Below are 23,625 nucleotides of genomic sequence, written 5' to 3' on the forward strand. Positions count from 1 at the left end.
AACCAGGATATAAGGGCCTTGGTCAAGCAGATGAGCAAAAACTAAATGATCACACTAACAGAGATTCAGAAGTCCTCTGGTAAGGTGGGAGAACCTGTTTGAAGGACGACCATCTCAGCAGCACACCAGCAATCAGGCATTAATGGTAAAGTGAATAACTCCTGCTTGCTGCAACTGCTGCCAATGGGGCTTCTGCAAAGTACTGAACAAAACTCTCAATACTTACATAATTGAGAGATTTCAGTTTTTGATTTTTTTTTTTAAATTGAAAACTTTTCTGAAAACATGCTTTCACTGTGTCATTTTGGGTTATTAAATGTAGATTAATGAGTGAAAAAGAGAAATGTATCCATTGAAAAATTGAAATCTATAACATAACAAAATGTGCAGAAAGTAAAGCGGTCCGAAAATGTTCTGAATCTACTGTAGAAAAGACACCATAAAATAGATAGATAGTATTTTGGTGATTTACAGCCAGAAACTTACTTGCTATAGTAACATCACAAGACCAGTTTCAATTATTTTTTAAGCATTTGTTTTTCACCTGTGTAAACTTAGACCTTTTAAGTACTGAATAATATACAAAAATGGCACATTTCCTTTTTCCTTTCGTTTTCATGACAAAGAAGAATGACACATCCATCCCTCCATTATCCAACCTGCTATATCCTAACTACAGGGTCACGGAGGTTTGCTGGAGCCAATCCCAGCCAACACAGGGCACAAGGCAGGAAACAAACCCCGGGCATGGTGCCAGCCCACCACAGGGCACACACACACACACACACCAGGGACAATTTAGAATTGCCAATGCACCTAACCTGCCTGTCTTTGGACTGTTGGGGGAAACCGGAGTACCCAGAGGAAACCCACGCAGACACGGGGAGAACATGCAAACTCCATGCAGGTCTCCTAACTACAAGCAGTAGCACTACCCACTGCGCCACCGTGACGCCCAGAATGACACATGTGCTGGTACTAAATATATGAATGTACAAATGAGAAATATTCATAGATGAGAAATTTTTCTTCAGTAAGAAAAGGTTCTCCAGGATCCGAATACTTTTTGTAAGGTACTATTTGTTTTTTGTTATGGTGGAGCAGTGGTAATACTGCTTCCTCACAGTAAGGAGACAAGGCTTCACATCCCAGGTCCTCCCTGTGTGGAGTTTGCATGTTCTCCTGTTGTCTTTGTCAGGGATTGCTCCTGGTGCTCTGCTTTTCACCCACAGTCCAAAGATGCACAGGTTAGGTGAATTGGAGATCCAAAAGTGTATGTAATGTGTGGTTGGGTTGTGTATGTGCTTGTGTGTGTTTGCCCTGCGATGGACTGGCATTCTGTCCAGAGTTTGTTCCTGCCTTGTGCCCTGTACTAGCTAGGTTAGGCTCCAGTACACCCCACAACCCTTTTGACAAATAAGCGGGCTAGTAAATGACTGTTTGATTGAATATATATAAAGGTAGGCATGGCAGCCTGATGTTCGAGACTACCAGTTCATGAATCTGGTATCATGGGATTAAATCCTGCACATTCTCCTCATGTCTTTGTGGGTTTTCCCCCAAAGACCCACTAGTTATTTTAATCATCATTGTCCAATTTGGCCGCATGTTGGTGTGTATGTGAGCGGGCCCTGTAATTGAGTGGTGTGCTCTCCAGAACGGTTTCCTGCCTTAAGTACAGTTCTGCCAAACTAAGCACTGGTCTTTCACATCTCTGATCTTTTTATTATATTGATTTATTCAACAGGTTCATTTGGCATAGCAACATCTCATGTTACCAAACAGTAGCTATTTTACAGTTTTACTGTTTGATTACTATATTCACTTTTTTTTTGTCAAGTTATTCAGACAAATCCTAATCTCTAACTTATTAATATCGGTAAAGCTACCCAGTTTCTGTCTCCACACAGTGTTAGTTATTGTATTACATTACACTTCGGGATGGCTGTAGCTGTTAGTATGTTTTCCTGCTCACAGGAGAGATGTTAGGTATAATGGAAGGATTAAAACCCAGGGATGACATGATTTTGCCTTCTTATCAGAGTGGTCTGCACAAACCTACTGTATTTACTATACTAGATAATTGGAAGATGGTGGCGAATAAAGTGGCCTAGGTCTTCAAAACTGTGACTTGGTCGGGTTTTAGAGGTGACATTTTATATTATTGGTGAACACTTAACCTCAGAGCTTGGAAACTTCTTACAGCATTCTGAGCCTGTATTCAGTGAACATTGCTAGAGAGAGAGAGGTTTCAGTTAACTTTACAGATTGATTAATTCTTGGTGGCAGATATCATTTCATTCAATATTTATTTTATTATAATATTTATCTTTTTTGCATGCCTTTCTTCACAGGAAAGTGGAAATCCTTTCACAGAATTTAATGGAAACAACTTGTTGATCAATGTTGCCAATTTCTTTTCTGCTGGAACTGAGACAACCAGCACCACTCTACGTTATGGACTCCTAATCCTCATCAAATATCCTAACCTTCAGGGTAGGGGCCAGTTTTAACTAAAATGTGCAACACATCCTTATGTATCTTTACAAAAACACATATCTGTCTGTCTTTTTTGAGGATGGGTGCTCTAGGTGTCTCTTAAGCCAATGAATATATATACTCAACATTTTGTGAGAAATCAGGAAAATGAATTACAATACCAGTTACTGGTGTGTAGCTTTGAATAGTGTGTGAGTAGTTTTGATGCTGAGAAGCCCGCAGTGCAACAAAGCGATGTATATTGCAGTCTTGAGTTACCTGAAAAGGTATTATATAAATTAGGCACCTAATATTTGTGTAACTCTTGTAGTTCACACTTAATTCTCATTTTCTGTATTATTATTATCACATAATGTTTAAAAAATACTCTTGTATGAAAATGTGTTGATCAGAGTGTTGCCTGAGACAACCGAATTGTCACCTCACCCCATGCATGGGCATTTTTCTTATTTTCTAAGTGGTTTGTCATTGTCGCGGACACTTGCAATTGGCTGATGCTCAAAGTGTTTTTACTTGATTGTTCATTTTTTATTTCTTACATTGTTAGAAAAGATTCATCAAGAGATTGACTCTGTAATAGGCAGGGAACGCCCTCCTTCAGTGGAAGATCGCAAAAATATGCCTTTTACGGAAGCCATGATCCATGAAATCCAAAGGTTTATCGATCTCGTCCCCTTGAATCTTGCCCATTCAACCACAAGAGATGTAATCTTCAGGGGATACAATATCCCAGCGGTGAGGCCTTAAGAATTTTCCAGTAGTATAATATTGATTAGCAGAAAAAATGTAATATCTGTTATTTTAGAAATTTTATTAAGACCCTTTCAGAAAATGTCAACTTAATTTTTTATTTATATACAGTATTTAAGTATTTAATTCTGCTCTGTTTTTTTTCTTAATTTTATTTTAAAGTTTTAGAGTTATGGTCTTAAAATAGTGCCACATCTTGTTAAGGTCTTTATATTATGGAAATCAAGCTCTTTCACCCAGGTGTGTAAATGCCATGTGCTATTTACAGGCTTTTAAAATTATTCAGTTTGTAAACTTTCATATTATTCAATATGCTGATGCAAGAATCATGACTACACTACGTACGACCACATAATTCCTGCTCTCTAGTATTTGTACTGAATTCCCATTAAGTTGTATGGTGATTTCAAAATCCATCTTCTTATGTGTAGAGTTTTAAATGTCCTAGGTACTACTTACCTATATATCCATTCATCCATTTTCCAACCTGCTGAATCTGAACACAGGGTCACGGGGGTCTGCTGGAGCCAATCCCAGCCAACACAGGGCACAAGGCAGGAGACAATCCCGGGCAGGGTGCCAACCCACCGCAATATATATATATATATATATATATATATATATATATATATATATATATATATATATATATATATATATATATATTGTGACTGATTAGAGGGTCTCCGTGACCCCTTGAACCCTCAGACTAGACGTCAGACTCCAGGTAAAAGTCCAAATATAATATTTATTAATATAAAAAAGTGCACAAAGCACTCTCCTCTCCACAATACTCAATAATAATAACAATAAACAATTCTCTAAAAATACTCCTCCTCTCCCAGACACGTCGCCACCCTACCTCCCAGCTCAGCTCAAATGTCTGGGCTTCCCAGAGTCCTTTTATAGCCCCTGACCCGGAAGTGGCTCCAAGCCAAACCCACAAGTCCGTTTTCCTTCCGGGTCAGGGCAAACAGTCCTTTTCTTCATCCCGGGAGCACATCGTTTCTTCCAGTCACGTGACTGAGATGCACTCCCGGGTTATAGGGCATGCCAGAGCCCACTAGCCCTCCTACAGTGACTCCTGGCGGCCCCCAAGGTATCCAGCAGGGCTGTGTCACAACACTACAAAGTCCATGAGGCCCTGCTGGAACTCGGGGCACAAATATGCTGTCCGGAGGGCTCCTCCTAGCGGCCTGGGGGTGACGACCGGAGTCCATAGCCGGTCGTCTGTCACAGTCCCTCCCCCTTAGCGACGACCAGTGGGGCGGAGCGTTAATTCCCGCGAGGGACGTCTTCCTCCAGGAGAACGCTTTATCCGGACTGTGGCTCTGTTGTCGAGACCCCTCAGCGAACCTTGGGGGAACGGTGTATCTGCTATCCCACCGCTCCCCTGTCCTCCGGGGACAACTCCTCCACACATGGCCCGGTTGCCGGCAGTTGTAGCACCGCCGACGTCCTCCTGGTGGCCTCTCTTCCCGAGACCTGAAACACCTCGGGAATTCCGTCAGCTCCACCCTGTCCTCCGCCAAGGAGGGGTTAACAGCCGCTTTGCTGCTCTTTGCCCGTTTCTTTTCTATGTCAGGAGACCCTCTTTTTAATTCGGGGATCTCCTGCTTTCTCTGGGGCTTGTGTACAGCGTGAGGCTCTCTATGGAAAAGAGAGAGCCTCTTTGCTGTTTGCACGCCCGTTGTCCTGTGTAAACTCGGAGGCGGCGTCATTAGTACCGTATCGCTCCGGGTAACAGCACTATTCAGCTGTACCGGGGAGATTGGCACTTCCTCCGCCCCTCCAGTAACGAGCGACAACCCCCTTAATTTATCAGTCGGGGTCTGGAGTGGCGATTCGCTCCGGCAGGCCACGTCACACGCATGCCTCCAAACGATCGCTTCCTCCCCCGGCCAATCAGTCATGGTACCACGCTCCAATGTCGGGTTCACAGTGCTTTGGCAGCCGCTACTTTTTAAACGCGGTGCCGGATCACACTGTGTCCCCTTATTATATACGATACGGGCAGGACTCACCTGTATTCCCGCATCGATCACCGGAGGAGCTTCTCGCCCCAGTCGCCGTAGGAATCCCTGCAGTCCCTTTAGTGGCGCCTCGGCCGTAGCTCCCAGCTCCTGCCGACTACACCAATTGTGACTGATTAGAGGGTCTCCGTGACCCCTTGAACCCTCAGACTAGACGTCAGACTCCAGGTAAAAGTCCAAATATAATATTTATTAATATAAAAAAGTGCACAAAGCACTCTCCTCTCCACAATACTCAATAATAATAACAATAAACAATTCTCTAACAATACTCCTCCTCTCCCAGACACGTCGCCACCCTACCTCCCAGCTCAGCTCAAATGTCTGGGCTTCCCAGAGTCCTTTTATAGCCCCTGACCCGGAAGTGGCTCCAAGCCAAACCCACAAGTCCGTTTTCCTTCCGGGTCAGGGCAAACAGTCCTTTTCTTCATCCCGGGAGCACATCGCTTCTTCCAGTCACGTGACTGAGATGCACTCCCGGGTTATAGGGCATGCCAGAGCCCACTAGCCCTCCTACAGCGACTCCTGGCGGCCCCCAAGGTATCCAGCAGGGCTGTGTCACAACACTACAAAGTCCATGAGGCCCTGCTGGAACTCGGGGCACAAATATGCTGTCCGGAGGGCTCCTCCTAGCGGCCTGGGGGTGACGACCGGAGTCCATAGCCGGTCGTCTGTCACAATATATATATATATATATATATATATATATATATATATATATATATATATATATATATATATATATAATATATATAGTCAAGTCAACTTTATTTATAAAGCACTTTACATACAACAGCCGCTGACCAAAGTGCTGAACATAGGCTAAAATAAATTTTAAACAAAAACAAAACAATAAATAAGTAAAATAAAATACAATAAATGAAACTAATTAAAACATAGTAAACACAACTAAACAGAGTTAAAACAGAGTAAAATCAACTGCTCACACAGGATCAAACGCCAAACCAAAGAGGTAAGTCTTAAGAGCAGACTTAAAAATGGCCAGTGAGGAGGCCTGTCTAATGTGGATCGGCAGTGAATTCCAGAGCCTTGGAGCCACAATGGAAAAAGCCCTATCCCCCTGAGCTTTCGCTGAGTCCTAGGCACATCCAGAAGCAGCTGACCAACTGATCTGAGTGTGTGTGAAGGAGAGTGCATATGCAGCAGCTCAGCGAGGTAGGGTGGAGCAAGCCCATTTAAGAACTTAAAAACAAATAAAAGAATCTTAAAATGAACTCTAAACTGAACAGGCAGCCAGTGCAGTGAGGATAACACAGTTATAATGTGCTCATTTTTTCGCGTGCCAGTTAAAAGGCGTGCAGCAGCATTTTGCACCAGCTGGAGCCGAGACAGGGTGGACTGGCTAACACCAACATACAACGAATTACAATAGTCCAACCGGGTTGTAATGAAGGCGTGGATTACTGTTGTAAATTGCTCTTTGGAAAGAATGTTTTTTATCTTCGCCAAACGTCTTAGCTGAAAAAAACAAGATTTCACCACCGCGCTGATCTGACCGTCCAGTCTAAAATCCTCGTCTATCCTAAAACCCAGATTTGTAATAACAGGTGTACCATATTGTGCAAGGGGACCCAAATCCACAGGAGTAGAAGTAGAAATAGACCCACTGGTGCCCCCAGGACCAAAAACTATAACCTCTGTCTTATTTTCATTAAAATTTAAGAAGTTTACTGCCATCCAAGCTTTCACCTCTTCTAGGCACATAACCAAAGTTTGTATGGAGTAAGCATCCTTGCGTTTGAGGGGTACATAAACCTGAGTATCGTCTGCATAACAATGGAAAGCAATTTTATGCTTTCTAAGAATAGAGCCAAGAGGCAGGAGATACAAAGAAAATAGCAGAGGACCAAGTATGGAGCCTTGCGGAACCCCACATGATAGTGAAGCAGAGGAGGATCTAAATTCATCTAGCCTCACTGAAAAAGTTCTTTGAGTCAAGTACGATTTAAACCACGCCAAGGCAGTACCACGAATGCCCAGACAATGCTCCAGACGAGATAATAAAATACTATGATCTATAGTATCAAAAGCAGCTGTTAAATCCAGCAGAACTAAAATCACATAATCCCCTGAGTCTGTTGCCAAAAGGATGTCATTAGAAACCTTCAGTAATGCAATTTCAGTACTGTGAAGCGGCTTAAAACCAGATTGAAACACTTCGAGAACATCACTTTCATCTAAAAAGGCTTTCAATTGAATATACACACTTCTCTCCAAAATTTTGGACAGAAATGGAAGCTTGGAAATCGGTCTTAAATTGGATAGCACAGTGGGATCTAGGCTTGGTTTTTTGATCAATGGTTGCACTATGGCATGTTTAAGCTGAAAATGGCCCTAATTCAGAAGCAGCATTTAAACAAATTCAAACTAAAAGAGCACTACTAAGCAAAGGCAAACAGTCCAAAACCTCACAATCTAACTTACCAGATCCTGATGTGGCTTTTGTCAGATTAAAATGAACTCTTCTTTTAGAGCACCCAGGGTACTTTTCAAGTGCTCCGATGCTAACTACACTGTGCTGGCCTGGTGCCACTCAAGTATTTAGCCCCGCCTACTCTGTGATGAGCTTATATGCAGCTGCCATCCCTGTCAGCCTGTGAAGAGCCATCCGCCAGTTGGTACAGTATATAATGAAATAATAAATAAAAAAAATGCATATTTAAGTAACCAATATGTTTTGTTCATAAATGTAATTCAAGATTCTCAAATAAAGCAAAGAAGTCTGATCTAAAACTATAGTTTTAAATTGATACTTTTACAGCGTTAAGTTTTATTTAGTTTACATTTTTATTGTTTTTTTTTTAATGTATATTTTGTAATTAAATCAAACATCATGGTCATAGTGAAAGATAATTAAGAACTCATACTTACATATTTTTTGGCTTTATTTATTTATTTACAGTATTCATGTGCATTTGTCAGTGTAGCTTCAACCAAATTAACCTTTTATTTTTTTTCATTTTCTGTTTTGGTTACAGAAGACAGTGGTGATCCCTGTGCTCCATTCAGTGCTGTTTGATAAAACACATTGGGAAACTCCTTATACCTTCAATCCAAGACATTTCTTAGATGAGAATGATCAGTTTAAAATAAACCCAGCCTTTATGCCATTCTCAGCAGGTAAATGGTGCTCCGTTACATTTCTTTAAAAACTCTTTATTATAAATTGCTGTCCCCCCTAATTGTTAACTAATGTATTGTGACATACAGTATTTCACTACTGCATTATCAAGCCAACATCCAGGATTAAAATACCGCTGTAGTTTGGCAGATTTTCCTTTATGTTTCCCGTTTTCATCCCACATCTCAAACACATATGCATTAAATTAATTGGTGGATCCAAACTGGGGCCAGTTTTAGGTGTATGCATGAGCCAGGCAATGAACTGGAGCACTGTGCAGGATTGACTTCTTTTTGGTGCCTAACGCTACACTGATTATTTCCACCCAATTGCAACCAAGAAATAGATTGGAACATGGAGCTGTTATGTTGACATACAGCAAAATTTTAAATATACCATCTTTACATAATAATTTAAACATGAATTTGAAAGCAGACTTTACTTGGACTTGTCCACAAGTATTTGAAATACAACATTTCTGTTATCTACATTAACCAAAGATGTATTTTAAGAGATTTCCTGTAATATTTTATCATTATTTTAGGGATTTTAAGTTTGAATTCCTCCAGTTCCTAATTCAATTAACAGCCATTGGATCCTGTTAGTGACCAGCTGTGGCTCATCTTCCCATTTTACACCACATGCTCCAAAGTCTCCCTGTATTTTTATCACTGCATGACTTCCTGGGTTGTCCTTGCCTCTTTTTCCTGATTGATGGTTTCCAGACCATGGCTATATATGCTTGATGTGTGAAATTGAGTCGGAAGATGTGTCTTGCAAATTTTAATCTATGTTCAACAATGTTGTCCTGTAGCCTTTTTTGTACTGATTGTTTTAGTATTTAGCTATTTGCTACATGATCTCCCCAGGTTACTTTAAGAGTTCCTCAAACATTGCTGATGGAAGACCTTCAAATTATGTGCTGACTTCATTGTCATCTTCCATGTTTCACTGGCATATGTTTCTGCAGGCAATACAATTGTTGAGTAAAGTTTAGAGATACCTTGTTTTTAATGTGGGTGGACCCACATAAATGTAAAATATTTTACTCTATGTCACTACTTTAGTTTACCTTTCCATACACCTACCAACCTTTTTGGATATATAGTTCACAATTGCAATACAGTTGCACCCAGAACTAAGGTCCACCATCTTACATTCAGTTGTTCCTTCTGACTCCACCCGAGTGGAACTGCCACTATGGCCTTCCTGTAAGAAATGTCTCTCCTCACTCCAAAATGATCTACCTCAGAAAGAAATTCATTTCCAAGTCCCAGTTGTAGAACATAGCAAATGTGCAGGCATGAAAGCAGGTGTAACAAATTTTAATCTTTAAGCATTATTCAAATATCTACTGCCATATCAGGAAGCAAATAGTGTAGCAATCTACACCATACAACCTGGCAATGTCGTATTTTATTACTGCAGATGGCTCTTTTCTTGCACTGCTGTTACACAAAGCTCAGTGGTGACTTAAAGCATTCCCAGTTTGATGTTCCCCTCTCCTCCATGCCTTTCTCTCTGATCAGCTCATTTGTCTGATCTTATATAGTTGTAATTTTTCTTAATGAAATGCTAATCATTTACAATGCATACTGACACACCCACCCAAAGTCACTAATTTTCCGGGGTGGCTCCAGAAGATTTTTAGGGGTTTGGCCAGATAGTGCCAGAGAATATCATGGGGTGACACAATTAAAGTCTACAGAATAAGCAAACTACAAGGTATAACAGTTATTAATATAATAATAGGATTGCATAGCAGTAATATTATACTAAAGAGTGCAGAAATAAGATAATTTATCGGCTTATTAAGCACAAATTTGCCCAATTCCAATTTGAAGGAATCATTTGCAGTAGCCTACTGTATATGATCATTGTACTTATTTTCAATTATTCCACAGCAAAACTAATCACAGTAAAGGCATATCGAACATTTACATAGGAGTAACTTGAGTATACTAATATACGTAGAACATAATTATGTGTATATTAAAGTATGGTTGTATATCTCCCAATCAATCAAAAATAACAGATACAAATCCACTGTAAGTAGTCTCTATCCCAAAATACAGAAAACATTTAAAGAAAATCTCATAATGATGTTAAGTAAAAAAAAAAACAAACATAAATAGATCTGTGTTTTCACTCACTTTGTATGACTTGCTGCTTTCTTCTCAGTAACAGCAGACCCCTTTCTGTAAAAATAAGAGTTTGCTAACATACAATCATTCCTCTAAATACACATATTTATGTTACCTGTACATCTCCCTGCAGTACTTGAAGTAAGACAGTGTTCACCTGTACCGTACTGGCACCACTTCCAATATAAAGACAGACTACAGGCACCTGTCTGAGAAGCTTCAAGGAGACCTGTATCCGTGACCCTTCGATCAACTTTCACTGACTCACGATGATCGATCGAGGTTTCAACGTGCCGATTGCTGATTTTGGAGTACCTCAATAAGAAAAGTACCATGAGTAATCTGCTCCCACTTCAAGCACTGTCTTTTTGCTAGCCAAGACATCACCTATCCACAGACTCACTCAAAGACATACTCTGTGCTGGTACTGTATAATGACTCAATACAACTTTATTCCTCTGTTACGGTACATTTTTGCAAATTATTTTATGTCTAAAAAAGAAGTTGATATTAGATGCATCTAAATTACATAATGCCTACAGCAAGGTAAATGTGCCTTGCCACTAGCTATATTACCATTACCTTACTAACTGTATCTCTCCTATGGCTGTAGTTAGTGTTGTAAGCAACCTTTATTCAAACAAAATAACTTCATTACAACTGTTCTCACAGTAGAACCATCCAGCATTGTGAGCAGCATTACTCGCATCACTGTGAAATGAGTAAAGTGAAGAGGGTGCAAGGTCAAATGAAATATGGATACTGTCTCGAAAGTTTCACTGTAGTTAATTTCAGACTTTTCAAACTGTCTGAACTGGAGTGGGCAGTATTTTTGTATGGTGGCCACAATCCCCCTTTGCAACCTGTGGAGGCACCATTGCCCATTCCTAACCAATTTGCAGTTGCCAAGTAGCATAACATGAATGTTTTTAACATTCAAAAGGAACCTGGAGTACACAGAGAAAATACACACAGACAAAGATGGAACATGTAAACTTCACACTGACTTATTTGTCTCTTCGTGGCCATGTATTGGACTAAATGTGGTAAGAGAAATGTGGAATAACACAGTATGTAATTTGTCAATTTGACTTTTTATGACAAATTCCTCAAAGCACTTTACAGAATGCAGAAGTTGTTCAAATAAAGTATACTGTAAATTTTATGAATGCTTTGCTTCCCTTAACATCACACTCTGTTCTGTAAAATGTGAATTTTGTACACTTTTGGAAACCTGCAAGACTCACGGTCCTGCTATTGAGGACCTGTAGTGATCATATTCAGCTAATGTAGGTGCCTTTGTTGTTTTACAGGAAAACGAATTTGTGCCGGTGAAGGTCTGGCCCGTATGGAAATCTTCTTGTTTTTTGTGACCCTCCTACAGAATTTTTCTTTCTCATCATTAGATGACTCTGAAAAAATCAACCTTAGTCCATACGCCAGCTCACTTGTAAATGTACCCCAAGTATACAAACTTAATGTCCATGCACGTTAGGAAGAAAAGGTCATTAAAATGTAAACATTTATGAATGAGGTCAAAGAGCAGCTTTGGTTGAACTAAATTATTTAGAATAGTTTGGGTGATTATATTTGTCAAACAGCCTAAAAATTGCATACAGGACCTTCTTGGTTAATGTCTAATCAATGTGATTGTGGATTTCCCCTCAGGGTCAATTAAAATCTATCTATCTATCTATCTATCTATCTATCTATCTATCTATCTATCTATCTATCTATCTATCTATCTATCTATCTATCTATCTATCTATCTATCTATCTATCTATCTATCTATCTATCTATCTATCTATCTATCTATCTATCTATCTATCTATCATAAAGTGACTTTCCATTCTCTCAATTTCTACTTTTTTTTTCTTTTAAAATCAAAAACATCAGAGTTCGTTTCATGTAATCCATGTTAGTGCTCTGATCGTTGGATTTCTAGTTATGTTATTTTATCTTTTCTCATTAAACATAATGTCATCTGCATCTATTGTGTTTTCTTGTATTGTGAAGGAGTTAAATGCCTTGGAGCAATTCTGGTACTACCCAAAAGAAAAGATGCAAAAGAAATACTGTTTGATATAAGTGCTCAATAACCCTGTACTTTATAAAATTTACTGAAAAGTGGAACAAAATAAAGTAGGTAGAATGGAAATTTGTCTAAATAATTGTTTTGTTAAAGATATATTAGGCAGTTTAATTCTTTTGAGCACTGCTTTATTTTGACCACTTTGCAGAATCTGTTTTCAGTTTTATATTAAGAAATCTTTTTTAGCCGATTATTGTCAAAATGTCCAATTTAAATCTAATGTAAATTCAGTGTTGTATAACAATAAAATGTATAAACCTCCACGAACCAGACTAGTTATTAGAGTCATTGTATTTCAAGTATGAAATTCATTTGTACAGAAATTAGTCAAAATTGAAATTTGGACACATAATTGACTTTGCTTAGCCTTCTCACAAATTGAAGGTGATGTTGAGCTTTCTCAGCAAAACTGGGTAGTTCTGAGGATCTTTTAGTGATCCTAAGTACCTTGAGCATGGGAAAGGCGCTATATAAATAAAATGTATTATTATTATTATCCTCAGTGTTGCAGACATGTAATAATTCCAAACAACTCACTCTTTCTGCACCAATTCTATTGAGTCAAAGTAACAAAAGGGGGAAAAAACAGAAAGGAGATCATATACTATTTTAAGATTAAATATGTTTGATGTTTTTATAACCAAAGGAGAGTTTCACTAAGAGTTTCATTTATTTTATTTCCTGGGTGGCAGGTCATGTCAGGTCAGGTTGGGGAGCATGCACTGTTATAGTGCATTGCCACACCCACCACACAACGAAACAGCTCGGGATTCCAGTTGTCTGCCTCCCTGAAAGACACGTGGTCCAGTCCCACCCTCCAGAAATGACCATCTTATTTGTCACAGCCAGGTGTCTGGTCTGGTCCAGCCACTCAGGTCCTCAGCAATGATGATCCTGTAAGCCAGATCACCCACAGGGAATCACACCACATGGCCATAATGCCGTAACTGATGCTTCCCTACAATGCAGGTTATGTGTTTCATTTGGGACTCTGAGCAACCGCTCATTCGACACAAAGTCAAACCACCAGTACCCAAGGATTCTCCATAGAGTCACAGTAGCGAAGGAGTCCAGTCTTTGTGTCAGGTCACTGGATAGCGTCCATGTCTCACAACCATATAGCAAAACAGGAAGCACCAGGACTCTAAATACTTGTGCATTTTTATGGGCACTGCCATTTTAGAGGTTTTGTTTGCTATGATACTATGTGGTCGCTAGGCATATGATGCCTATGAACGGTGACATCATGTCAACTATATTAAAGAAGATGGCAGCACACATTTCACTTTCAAAGACTTTGTGAGAGACTAGCGCTCAAGTAAAAAAATCAAGCAAATAATTTATTAGGGATTGATTCTGGTTTTGAATTTTCTTGCATTTAGACTATGACTTTAGCTTTCTTTTTATCTTGAGGGATATTGCTGAATGATGTAAGGACCATGGATATACAGCCATAATCACCTTGACTACCTCTTTATTTTACTCCTCACCACAGAACATTTCTCTTGATCTATACCACTTAGGGAATCCATTCCCGGGCTCCCGATTACTGGGAGCCCGGGATTCCCGGACATTTTTCATTCCCGCATTCCCAGGAATGAAACTGCTGTAATTCCCAGGAAAACGGGAATGGCCAAGCTCGCATATATAGCGTGTAAAAGTGTTAAAATTGATCAAGAAATAACAGAGTTATAGTTGAAAATAATAAGGTGGCGCCATTGCTGCAGCTTGCACTTCATCAGACAACAGCTTTGAACAGCAACTTGAAATTGCAATGCGTCAGTCTGTTGCATACGCATTATCTGTGCTAAGAAACTTGCCATCACAGAATGATGACAAGAAACTGGATGCATCAGTAAAAGCTGAAATGGCGGTGTTTCAGCGCAACGGCAAGTGTTGTTTAGAACAAGTGTATCAGTATCTGATGATTGTGCCGCCTACTTCAGTTGAGGCAGAGCGTGCTTTCTTAGCGGCTGGCGTACTCTGCATGAAGGTGCGCTCTAGCGTGGATGACCACATGCTGGACGCGTTAATAATAATTCATTACATTAATATAGTGCTTTTCTCAGTACTCAAAGTGCTATCCACACAGGGAGGAACCCACAATCTTCCAGTCTCCTTAATGCAAAGCAGCAGCACTACCACTGCGCCACCTGTGAGGACGTTGTGCTTTCTACCCTCTTATTATCACAACTAAAGATACATGTACTTATATGGCAGCATGAACTGCTTGTAGATAAGGTTAGTCTTTTATTTGTGTCAACATATTGCAGTAGTTTTATTAAAAATAAGTGTTGGTCGTTCTAAAACCGTTCACATGTGAGATGCCCGTGCACTGTGTCATCCCGGGCGCCCGGGATTCCCGGGAATGAAATGCGGGATTCCCGAATTCCCGGGAATGGATAAACCCATCCGGGAATGGATTCCCTAATACCACTCAAAATAAAATAAAAAAAAATGTATGGGGTACACAGAATTAATGTCATTTTCAATCATTACAGAATCGATAGAGTAGGTGAACATTCTTACATAGGTTGAAATCAAAAATTATGGTCAATGAAGAAAAGAATTAACACCAGAAGTCCTAACCAAGAGAACAACTGTAAAGTAAGCATGCAGTATTTTCATTAGGCATTTTAAACTGTTCTATAACTGTTTATTTTACATTGAAATGATCAAGAACAAAACTAATTAAAATAGAATTATATATAAAACCCATGTATTATTGGTTGAAGGAGATGCCCTATCTACTGTTTGGGGTTGCAGCACCCAGTATACGCAGTATTCACTCTGGTGTTGGGGACCCAACAAGCTTGTTTAAAAGCACCTGTCAATGCTCATTTAAGCACTTTTCACAGTTTTCTGTGCCATTTGCTTCCACCAGAGTTCTGTCGCAATTTTACGACAAACTCCATTTCTTGAGGAGTCCCACCCAACCTGAAACTTTCACTGGTTCGTTTACATGATGAGCCTACCTCTGACCAAATCTGGAAACCTGATTGGTTTATCTCTTTTTGCAACTTACCTACCTAAATTTGCATTTGCATGTTCTCCCCGTGTCTGCGTGGGTTTCCTCCGGGCGCTCCGGTTTCCTCCCACAGTCCAAAGACATGCAGGTTAGGTGGATTGGCGATTCTAAATTGGCCCTAGTGTGTGCTTGGTGTGTGGGTGTGTTTGTGTGTGTCCTGTGGTGGGTTGGCACCCTGCCCGGGATTGGTTCCCTGCCTTGTGCCCTGTGTTGGCTGGGATTGGCTCCAGCAGACCCCCGTGACCCTGTGTTCAGATTCAGCGGGTTGGAAAACGGATGGATGGATGGATGGATGGATGGTAGTGTTGTATACTGGCAGGGACAGCGACTTGCAAAAATAATACTGCCATTACAATATTATTGCTTCAAAAACATATGGCGCAAGGTTCTTCACAAATAGTCTATGTTCACTACAGAAATTAATCATATCAAAATTACACAACAGTGTGGTGCAGTGTACAAATACTAGTGCCTTGCAATACAGGAGACAAGGGTTTACATCCTGAATGTTCCATGTGTGGAGTTTGCATGTTTTCCCTGTTTTGGTTAGGTTTCCTTTGAGTTGTCCGATTTCTTTTCACAGTCCAGATACCTGTAGTGGTGAATTAGCATTGTGTGCGTATTCACATCACAATAGACTGGTGCCTTGTCCATAGATTATTCCTGCCTTGTGCCTGATGCTTGCAAAGAAAGGCTCCAGCTTTCCTATGACTATATGACATTGGATGAGCAGGTTAAGAAATTGCATAGGTGGACGAATGGACAATTACATAGCAATAACAAAGAAGCTCCAATGTTTTAAATAAAGTTTTATAATAATTAGTAATTGCACTTAGTAAAACATATACCTTCTAACTTCTGCAGATGCCAAAGAGTTGAAGAACTCCACTTTTAATAAAATACAACCTGCTGGCTATCAATGACAGTATACACTAAACATGATAGTGTGGCATTTGTGGGCACCCAATTCTGTACATGGACATTGATATTACTAATCCAAAAGTGATTTTCGTGAACAGCTGATCAAATGTGCTTATTTGACATTCAGTACGTCCAACGAAGGTGTCTCAGAAAGGCGAAACAAAGACTCACGTCCATTACTGGCTAGGGTGGGCTTTTGTGAAGAAGCATGGGAGAAAGATTACAGAAAATGTATGTATTATATTTTAACGAAATTCTAATAAGCTGCGTTAGACTGGCCCTTTAATTACATTTCACAGCAGCTGGCTATCAGTAACTTATGTCCTGCTATTAATTCTGGGCAGACGTCCAAATAAAAAAGTTGCAACATTGGATCTCCGTGACATTGAACTGTAAACAAGATAAAAAACGGATAATCTTGAGCAGATTTTTAAACACATGTTACAATAGCTTTTATTATTTTAAACATTTATTAGGGTCAACATATTTAATATAACGATCAAAAATTGCATAACTTGCTAGATGACAGTAATTTGCAGAATTTGTAATTGGGTGAAATTCACTGATGAATTACACAAAACAATGTTTTTAAATTGGCACTTTAGGTCTTTTTGAAGGTGGAGTGGTGGCTCCGATGTTAGGGATATGTGTCAGCAATTGGAAGGTTGTCGCTTCGAATCCCATAAATGCCAGAAGTGATTCCTCTCCGTTTGGCCCTTGAGCAAGGTCCTTAAGCTGCAATTGTACCTTATGCAAGCAGGCACTCACACTGTTCCACTCCATTCGAAGTAGTGTGGTACTGAGGTGTCCCCCATTGCATGGCTACACTCGGGTCTCAGTTTGGGATCCGGAGGTAATTCGTGGTGGGTGCTGCAATGCGCTGTATCACTGCATGTTACCAATTTCTCTTTATGTTTTTTACTAGTTGTGTGGTTCCTCGTGGAACTATTGCATGACCAGGTGTGATCCGGTGGAAATTTTAAGGATTTGTATGGTATTTATTTATTTCCATCCATTATCCAACCCAACCATCCATTTTCCAACCCAATGAATCCGAACACAGGGTCACGGGGGTCTGCTGGAGCCAATCCCAGCCATCACAGAGCGCAAGGCAGGAAACAAACCCCAGGCAGTGCGCCAGCCCACCGCAGGGCGGTATTTATTTATTTTGTATCTGAAATTGTTCTTTTCACTTTTTAATTTTTTATTAAAATCACTGAGTGAGATTATTACTTAAATGTGTTTTGAGGTTTTATCACTATTTGGATGATTTTCTTTTTGTGTGTGGATTTTGTATTCTCTCTGAAGTGACGTTCATCACCATCAGTTGGAAGATCTAATTTAGCCCGTGTCATGTTTGCCGAATTGGGACCAATTGGGATGGGACTTCTGCTTTTTAAGGATCGGCCAGAAGTGTTTTTTTTTTTTGGTGCGTGACCCTGGTTTGAACTCGGGGATGTTGTCTGCGGTACCCTGAGAGCGAGTGCTGTTTTTGGCTTTTTCAAAGGACTGCGGACAACTGGAGGAGATTGCTTTACGTGCAGCGGGTGCTTCGCCTTAAATTGACAGAATCCAGGATTGATGTTACGACTAGCGTGAAGGAGAGAGGCGCAAAGAGTGAGATAAGAGATCGGGGAATCGACCATCTGCTGTTTCCAATTCATTTCATGCTGTCCAAGTTTCGAGGTATTCGAGGCCCGGAAGATGAGCTGATGGAGCAGCGCAGGAAGCAGCCTCTTGTGAAGACCTTATATGGAGGATCTCCGGTGGATGCAGGATCGAGCTGAACGAGTAAAGTCGGCTGCGCCTTTAACTTCCAGGGTTTTACACAGATTTGTTGATAATCAACAGAGACAGAAACTCGCGAGTATCTGTACAAGTGCAAATGCGTTGGATTTTGATTTATCTATTCTGTCTCAGATGTTGGTGATGACCGTATGGTATTTTTTTTAATTAGGCTATTAAAACTGTATTTTTTAATTGTCTCTCCGATGTGGTGGTTGCTCATCTCTGTAAACAGAAAAGAACATGTGATTAGTAGCGGACAGGAGTTTACCTTAACTTTGGTTCCCAGTTACCTCCCTTAACTGGGTGGCGTAGTCAGTCAGTCGTTCCTTGGGTACTGAGTGGGGTGTGTTTATGTGTATAGACCACGCGGACCCGTTTTCCACAAGGAAACTCTGTCTGCTTTATTCATACTGTCCGTGTCAAACAGTCAACTGCCAACTGGTCTAACTGACTATTTATATAGTGTCTGCTACTAGGTGGCAGCATAACCCCCCAACCCCCCCCCCCCCCCCCCCCTTCTTCCGACTTTGTAGTGCAACACATTTACTCAACAGACATTAGTTATTTACCAACAAAACGTTTCTTTTTAACTAGAACATTTCAATAAAGTGAACAAACATAACCGCATCAAGTAAATTTTCAGAGGTTGAGTCTTTTCGGCGGCCGAATCCGTCTTCCCCTGCGTGTGTAGTGCCAGATGTCAGGTGCATTCTCAGTTTTCATCTTCTTCCCCGTCTGTGAGATGGGCGCGCTGTCGGTTGCAGGTGGATTCTCCAGCTGGGCCTCCTCTGTGGCTTCGGTTGGCGCAGTGCCTCGCTGGGGTCTGTGTTAGCCTGTAACCTTTTTGTGAGCGTGGTCATAGTAGACACGGCAGGCCCGATGTCCACTTGGTTGCATTGGTACAGAGCTCCTTCCACGTATACCAGATAGGAGCGTGGGGCTACCTGTTGGAGGCAAGTTCCATATGTCAGTTCTGTTACCTGGAAGAGGCTTCATTCTAATGCTTTGTCCCACGTTCTGCTCGGGAAGGTCTCTGGCCGATTTATCATATGATTGTTGACTTGCCATTTAAAATGCACCTTATCAGGGACATCCGTAACTACACATGCTTGGAGCAGTGCGTCAGTCACCTGGAGGTGACATGGGTCAGATGGTCTTGAAGGATGGCAGAGTGCCTTTCCGAATCGCTTCTTGTGAGCGTTGTGTTCAAAAAGGGTTGTATGTCAATGGTAGGATCACATACCCTGAAATGTCAGCACATCTGAGAACTGATTGTCATTTTGCAAAAATGTCAGACAAAGAGCATCATATTTGGTGTTTCCCCACTAAATGATCATGGTATAGGGTTAGTAACCACATTTGTTCTCAACTATATGCATTTAATATATTTGGGAGTTGTTGGGAAATTAATATTTTTGCAGGGTGTCTAGTGGTATTCTTTAATTTTATTCTAGAATTTCAGACTAGATGAAATCTGTGAGGCAGTACATTCCAAGAATCCTCTCCAGAAAATGAAGATCCCTGTTAGATGTTTCACAGGAGAAAGCTACTGAATTTCATCAGTTTTTGATGTATACTGGCCCTGTTGTACTATTTAAAAAGCTATCAAATGGCAGGTGTCTAAACTTTCTAGCTTTATCTGTCTTAGTGAGTCTTAGTCTTTGTGCAGATTATTGTGATTATGCTCAAATGTTGGCAAAATATTTTGTTGAGAATTTTGTTCATATATATGGTGTATAATAATGTGCACTGCTTAATTCATTTAGCTCCAAATGCAAAAAAATTCTGGACAGCTTTTGAGAATTTCTTGAGTAAACTTATGAAAATGGTGAAAAGCTCACAAAATTCTGTTCTGCAAATTGTGAGGTATTTAAAGAGAGACAATGTATCACACTACGCATAAAGAGAAAAGTGGATATAATAAACATTTGTCAGGACCTTTACAACCAATATACATGAATGGTTCACAAATAAATATTACAAAGGTAAGGACCCTTTCATTTCCTGTTTTAATCGAGACAACTGTTAATATCATAATAGCAGAGTTGCACTTGTTAAGAACATTTTGCAGTCTCCTTCTGGAAAAATACATTTTGTGTGTCAGTATTTTGACAGACATGAGCCTTTTTTTAACTATCCTCTTGCATCTTCATGTTTGGGGATTAACAGTGTTTCATCACTTTCTGCCCACCTGCGTGCTCTGTCAGTAACTGATATATAGTATCTAGGAAGTTGATTCTTTTACCATTACAAAACTCTTTTGTTGCACTACCTCAGCTCTACAACTGTTGAAGGAGTGTGTACATACAGTAGTTCTCACTCTCACACTTCCTTACTCCTTTTGTTTTGCTGCTAAGCACTGCAGTGCTCATGTTTAAAGTGGTGGAGTTTACAGAGGCAGGAACAGGTGCCATCATTCCTACCAAGTGGCTCCATGGAACACAGAAAGATACAGGCTTCTGGCCATTTGGGAATGTTGATAACGCTGTCAGAGAAAATACTAGCCCATCAAACAAACTGAAAGAAGTATAATATTCGTGTTTTGGGAGAGCCAGGTAAATTAAATGAAAAGTTGCTATAGCTTTCATATTTTACCCTTTTGATCGTCATCACCATTTACTCAATGAAAACTGTTTGTTTCATAGCGAATTATGCACAGGCCAGAAAAAACTAGTGTAGCACCCTCCTAGTTGGGTAAAGTGGTGAACTCAGAAGTGTTTACTTGACGCTAAGTGCATGCGTGGCTTTCGCCGCCACAGGAGAGCGGGAAGGGCACTCGCGCGCCAAGCAGGTGGACGCCTCACCTGTCAAAGAGAAAAACGCAGCCGCGCAGTCGTTTTTTTTTTTTTAGCGATACAGAGCTCGGTGATAAGGACTTTTTGGAGGACCGCCACAGAGGCACAGCTGGCACGAAATACGTCTGACATGATTTATCCCAGAAGGAGAAAATGAAAATAAGCAGTATCAGAAATATCACAGGAGGCAACAACTAATCAGGGAACGCAAATAAATCCCGCATTAAGATGAAGCTGCTGGTGTCATCCCAGACGGAGCTGTGAGATTCCTGTGTTTAACCATGGAGGAAAATGAGAAGTGCGGGGAAAAGTTCTGGAAGGACACCGTGAGTTCACGTGAAGTTATGTACTGCGTATGAGCTCCAACTAAGCGCGCCAACGATTTTTTTATAGATATATATATATACACCTATATATTTATTGTTGATTTCTAGGTGTGAACTTTTGTTGTGCTGTAACTCAGACAAATTCAGTTAAGATGAACTGTGATAATATCCCATAAGCGGTGTGTTTAAATAAATGTGTTTTATGGTTTTTTTTTTGTTTGTTTGTTTGTTTGTTGTTGTTTTTTTTCCATGATTGTGTGAAGTGCTTACAAATCATTACTTTGAAATAGTGTAACAATTATAAATAATAATTGTTTCATTGGACCCATTGGTTATTAAAATTTATTGGGAGTTGTTTAATGTGGATCCCACCAGTGAAATTTCATCCTATGTCATAGGTAACTTGCCAGTCTTTTTTTGATGGGAGGGCTACACTAATAAAAGCAGAGATGTCATCAGATTTATAGACTGGTTCAGAAGCTGAAAAAGGACATTGGGAAAGAAAGTAAGTTCTATAATTATTTAAGCATTTGCAGTTTATGTACTGATTAGACATTTTTTCCTGATAATTGAATAATGTGTATGATCCTATGTATTCGTTTTTGACAGTATTAATACCTGCAGCTTTCTTATAGACACCTAAGTATTTATAATCTGTATTAGGCCAACATAACAAAAAAAGCTTTGTAAAGGTTATAACACATCTGGTTGTTGAATTCACATGATGCAAAATAGCCAATTCAGTTTTCTCTAAAGTAATGCTACATTTGGCAAATCAGGCTGTGCATGCCCATGTTTACTAAACAATCATCAGTGCTAAAAAAGAAGAAAAGAAAAAAAAACGACAGAAGAGTTTATTCTATCCCATCCTTTTACTATGTGTGATTAAACTTGCATAAAAATTATGAATATATTACCCAGTACATTAGATGCCTTATGTGTCAGATGTCTGATTTGCATTATTGGTTCCGTTACCCTTTCTGTGAAACAGGCGAAGAACGGCATGCAAGTCAAGTGACATATAGTATATTGAATTGAAATGTTAAACTGTACAAAAATCAGAAACTAGTAAACCACCATGGAAATGCTAGAAAAACGTTTGAATTTTGCTGTTTAAAAATCTATATGGGTTGTGTTATTTTTTGTTTTTTGTTTATGGTTTGAGATTATATGGGATATTTTTTCTTATTTCCACATATTTCCAGGTCAAGAACACTCTGGAGTTTAGACTCTGAAAATGAAGAATATGAACATTGTAGACAACCACCACTAACCCCAAAGGCATGAATGTCTGGGCCCACAATGAACAGACCACAGTGTTCAAAGTTTCTATTATATCTATAAGCGTAGTAAGAACTCTGACCTACAACCTTTCACATGGTGACCTCAGCATCTCATTCCATTTAGTTGTTTGGAATGTAGTAGCTTGAGGTGTATTTGTAGAAGACTGTGGTCTTTTAGCAGATTGTGGTGTGTTCATTGTGGGTCCAGAAATAAGCCCCTAAATCCTTTTCAGAGGTTGCCTCCTGTATGACAAATTGTCTCCCATTTTGCATTTATAATTGATATTTCTTTTGCCCACATGTAGCACTTTTCACTTTTCTACATTAAACTGCATTTTCCAGGTGTTCGCCCAGTTCTGAAGGTTGTACATGTCATTTTGATTCTTTTTGCTGCTTCCTCAGTGTCTTCCATCCCTCCAATATTAGTGTCATCTGTGAATTTGAGAGGTTTACTAGCTATACCAGAATCAATGTCATTAACTCTTTCAGGGCTGATGTCGACTTTTGTCAAAAGGAGGAGTTGACGATGGTAATTGACTGTAAGCTTTGACAAAACCAACCGTTATGTTTTAGTTGGACGCTCGTTGGTAGAAGGAAAATTAGATGAATTGGTTTGACCGAGATTTCCTGTGCTCATGTGAGTAGCATGGCGCAAACAACGGCAAAAATGGCACTGACATTTGGAGAGAGATCAAAGTGAATGCGTAAAGCAAAACACTCCATGGAAGACATTTTGCCTGTTATCTCTGAACTGGACTCGTCGGACTCAGATTTTGATACAAGTGATTGCAAACGAATGTCAGGTTCCAGCTTCAGCTGATTG

The 23,625-nt window shown here is 40.0% G+C and overlaps 1 protein-coding gene and 1 long non-coding RNA gene across 2 annotated transcripts in view; both read left to right on the forward strand.

Annotated features, from left to right (window-relative positions):
• LOC114647993 (cytochrome P450 2B19-like) overlaps positions 1 to 12,924 on the forward strand; it is a 63,694-nt gene extending 50,770 nt beyond the window's left edge. The window contains exons 6-9 of the mRNA XM_028796758.2: positions 2,355 to 2,496; positions 3,047 to 3,234; positions 8,282 to 8,423; positions 11,882 to 12,924. Coding sequence (XP_028652591.1) covers positions 2,355 to 2,496; positions 3,047 to 3,234; positions 8,282 to 8,423; positions 11,882 to 12,063 — 654 coding nt within the window. The 3' untranslated portion in view covers positions 12,064 to 12,924. The remainder of the gene's footprint in view (positions 1 to 2,354; positions 2,497 to 3,046; positions 3,235 to 8,281; positions 8,424 to 11,881) is intronic.
• An 8,298-nt stretch (positions 12,925 to 21,222) lies between these two features.
• On the forward strand, positions 21,223 to 23,275 carry LOC114648007 (uncharacterized). The gene is made up of 3 exons (XR_003715643.2): positions 21,223 to 21,519; positions 21,918 to 22,024; positions 22,725 to 23,275. It is a non-coding gene; the product is annotated as an uncharacterized LOC114648007 (long non-coding RNA).
• Positions 23,276 to 23,625: the final 350 nt, after the last annotated feature.

Source organism: Erpetoichthys calabaricus, chromosome 1, assembly GCF_900747795.2.
Source record: "Erpetoichthys calabaricus chromosome 1, fErpCal1.3, whole genome shotgun sequence".
Lineage (NCBI taxonomy): Eukaryota > Metazoa > Chordata > Cladistia > Polypteriformes > Polypteridae > Erpetoichthys > Erpetoichthys calabaricus.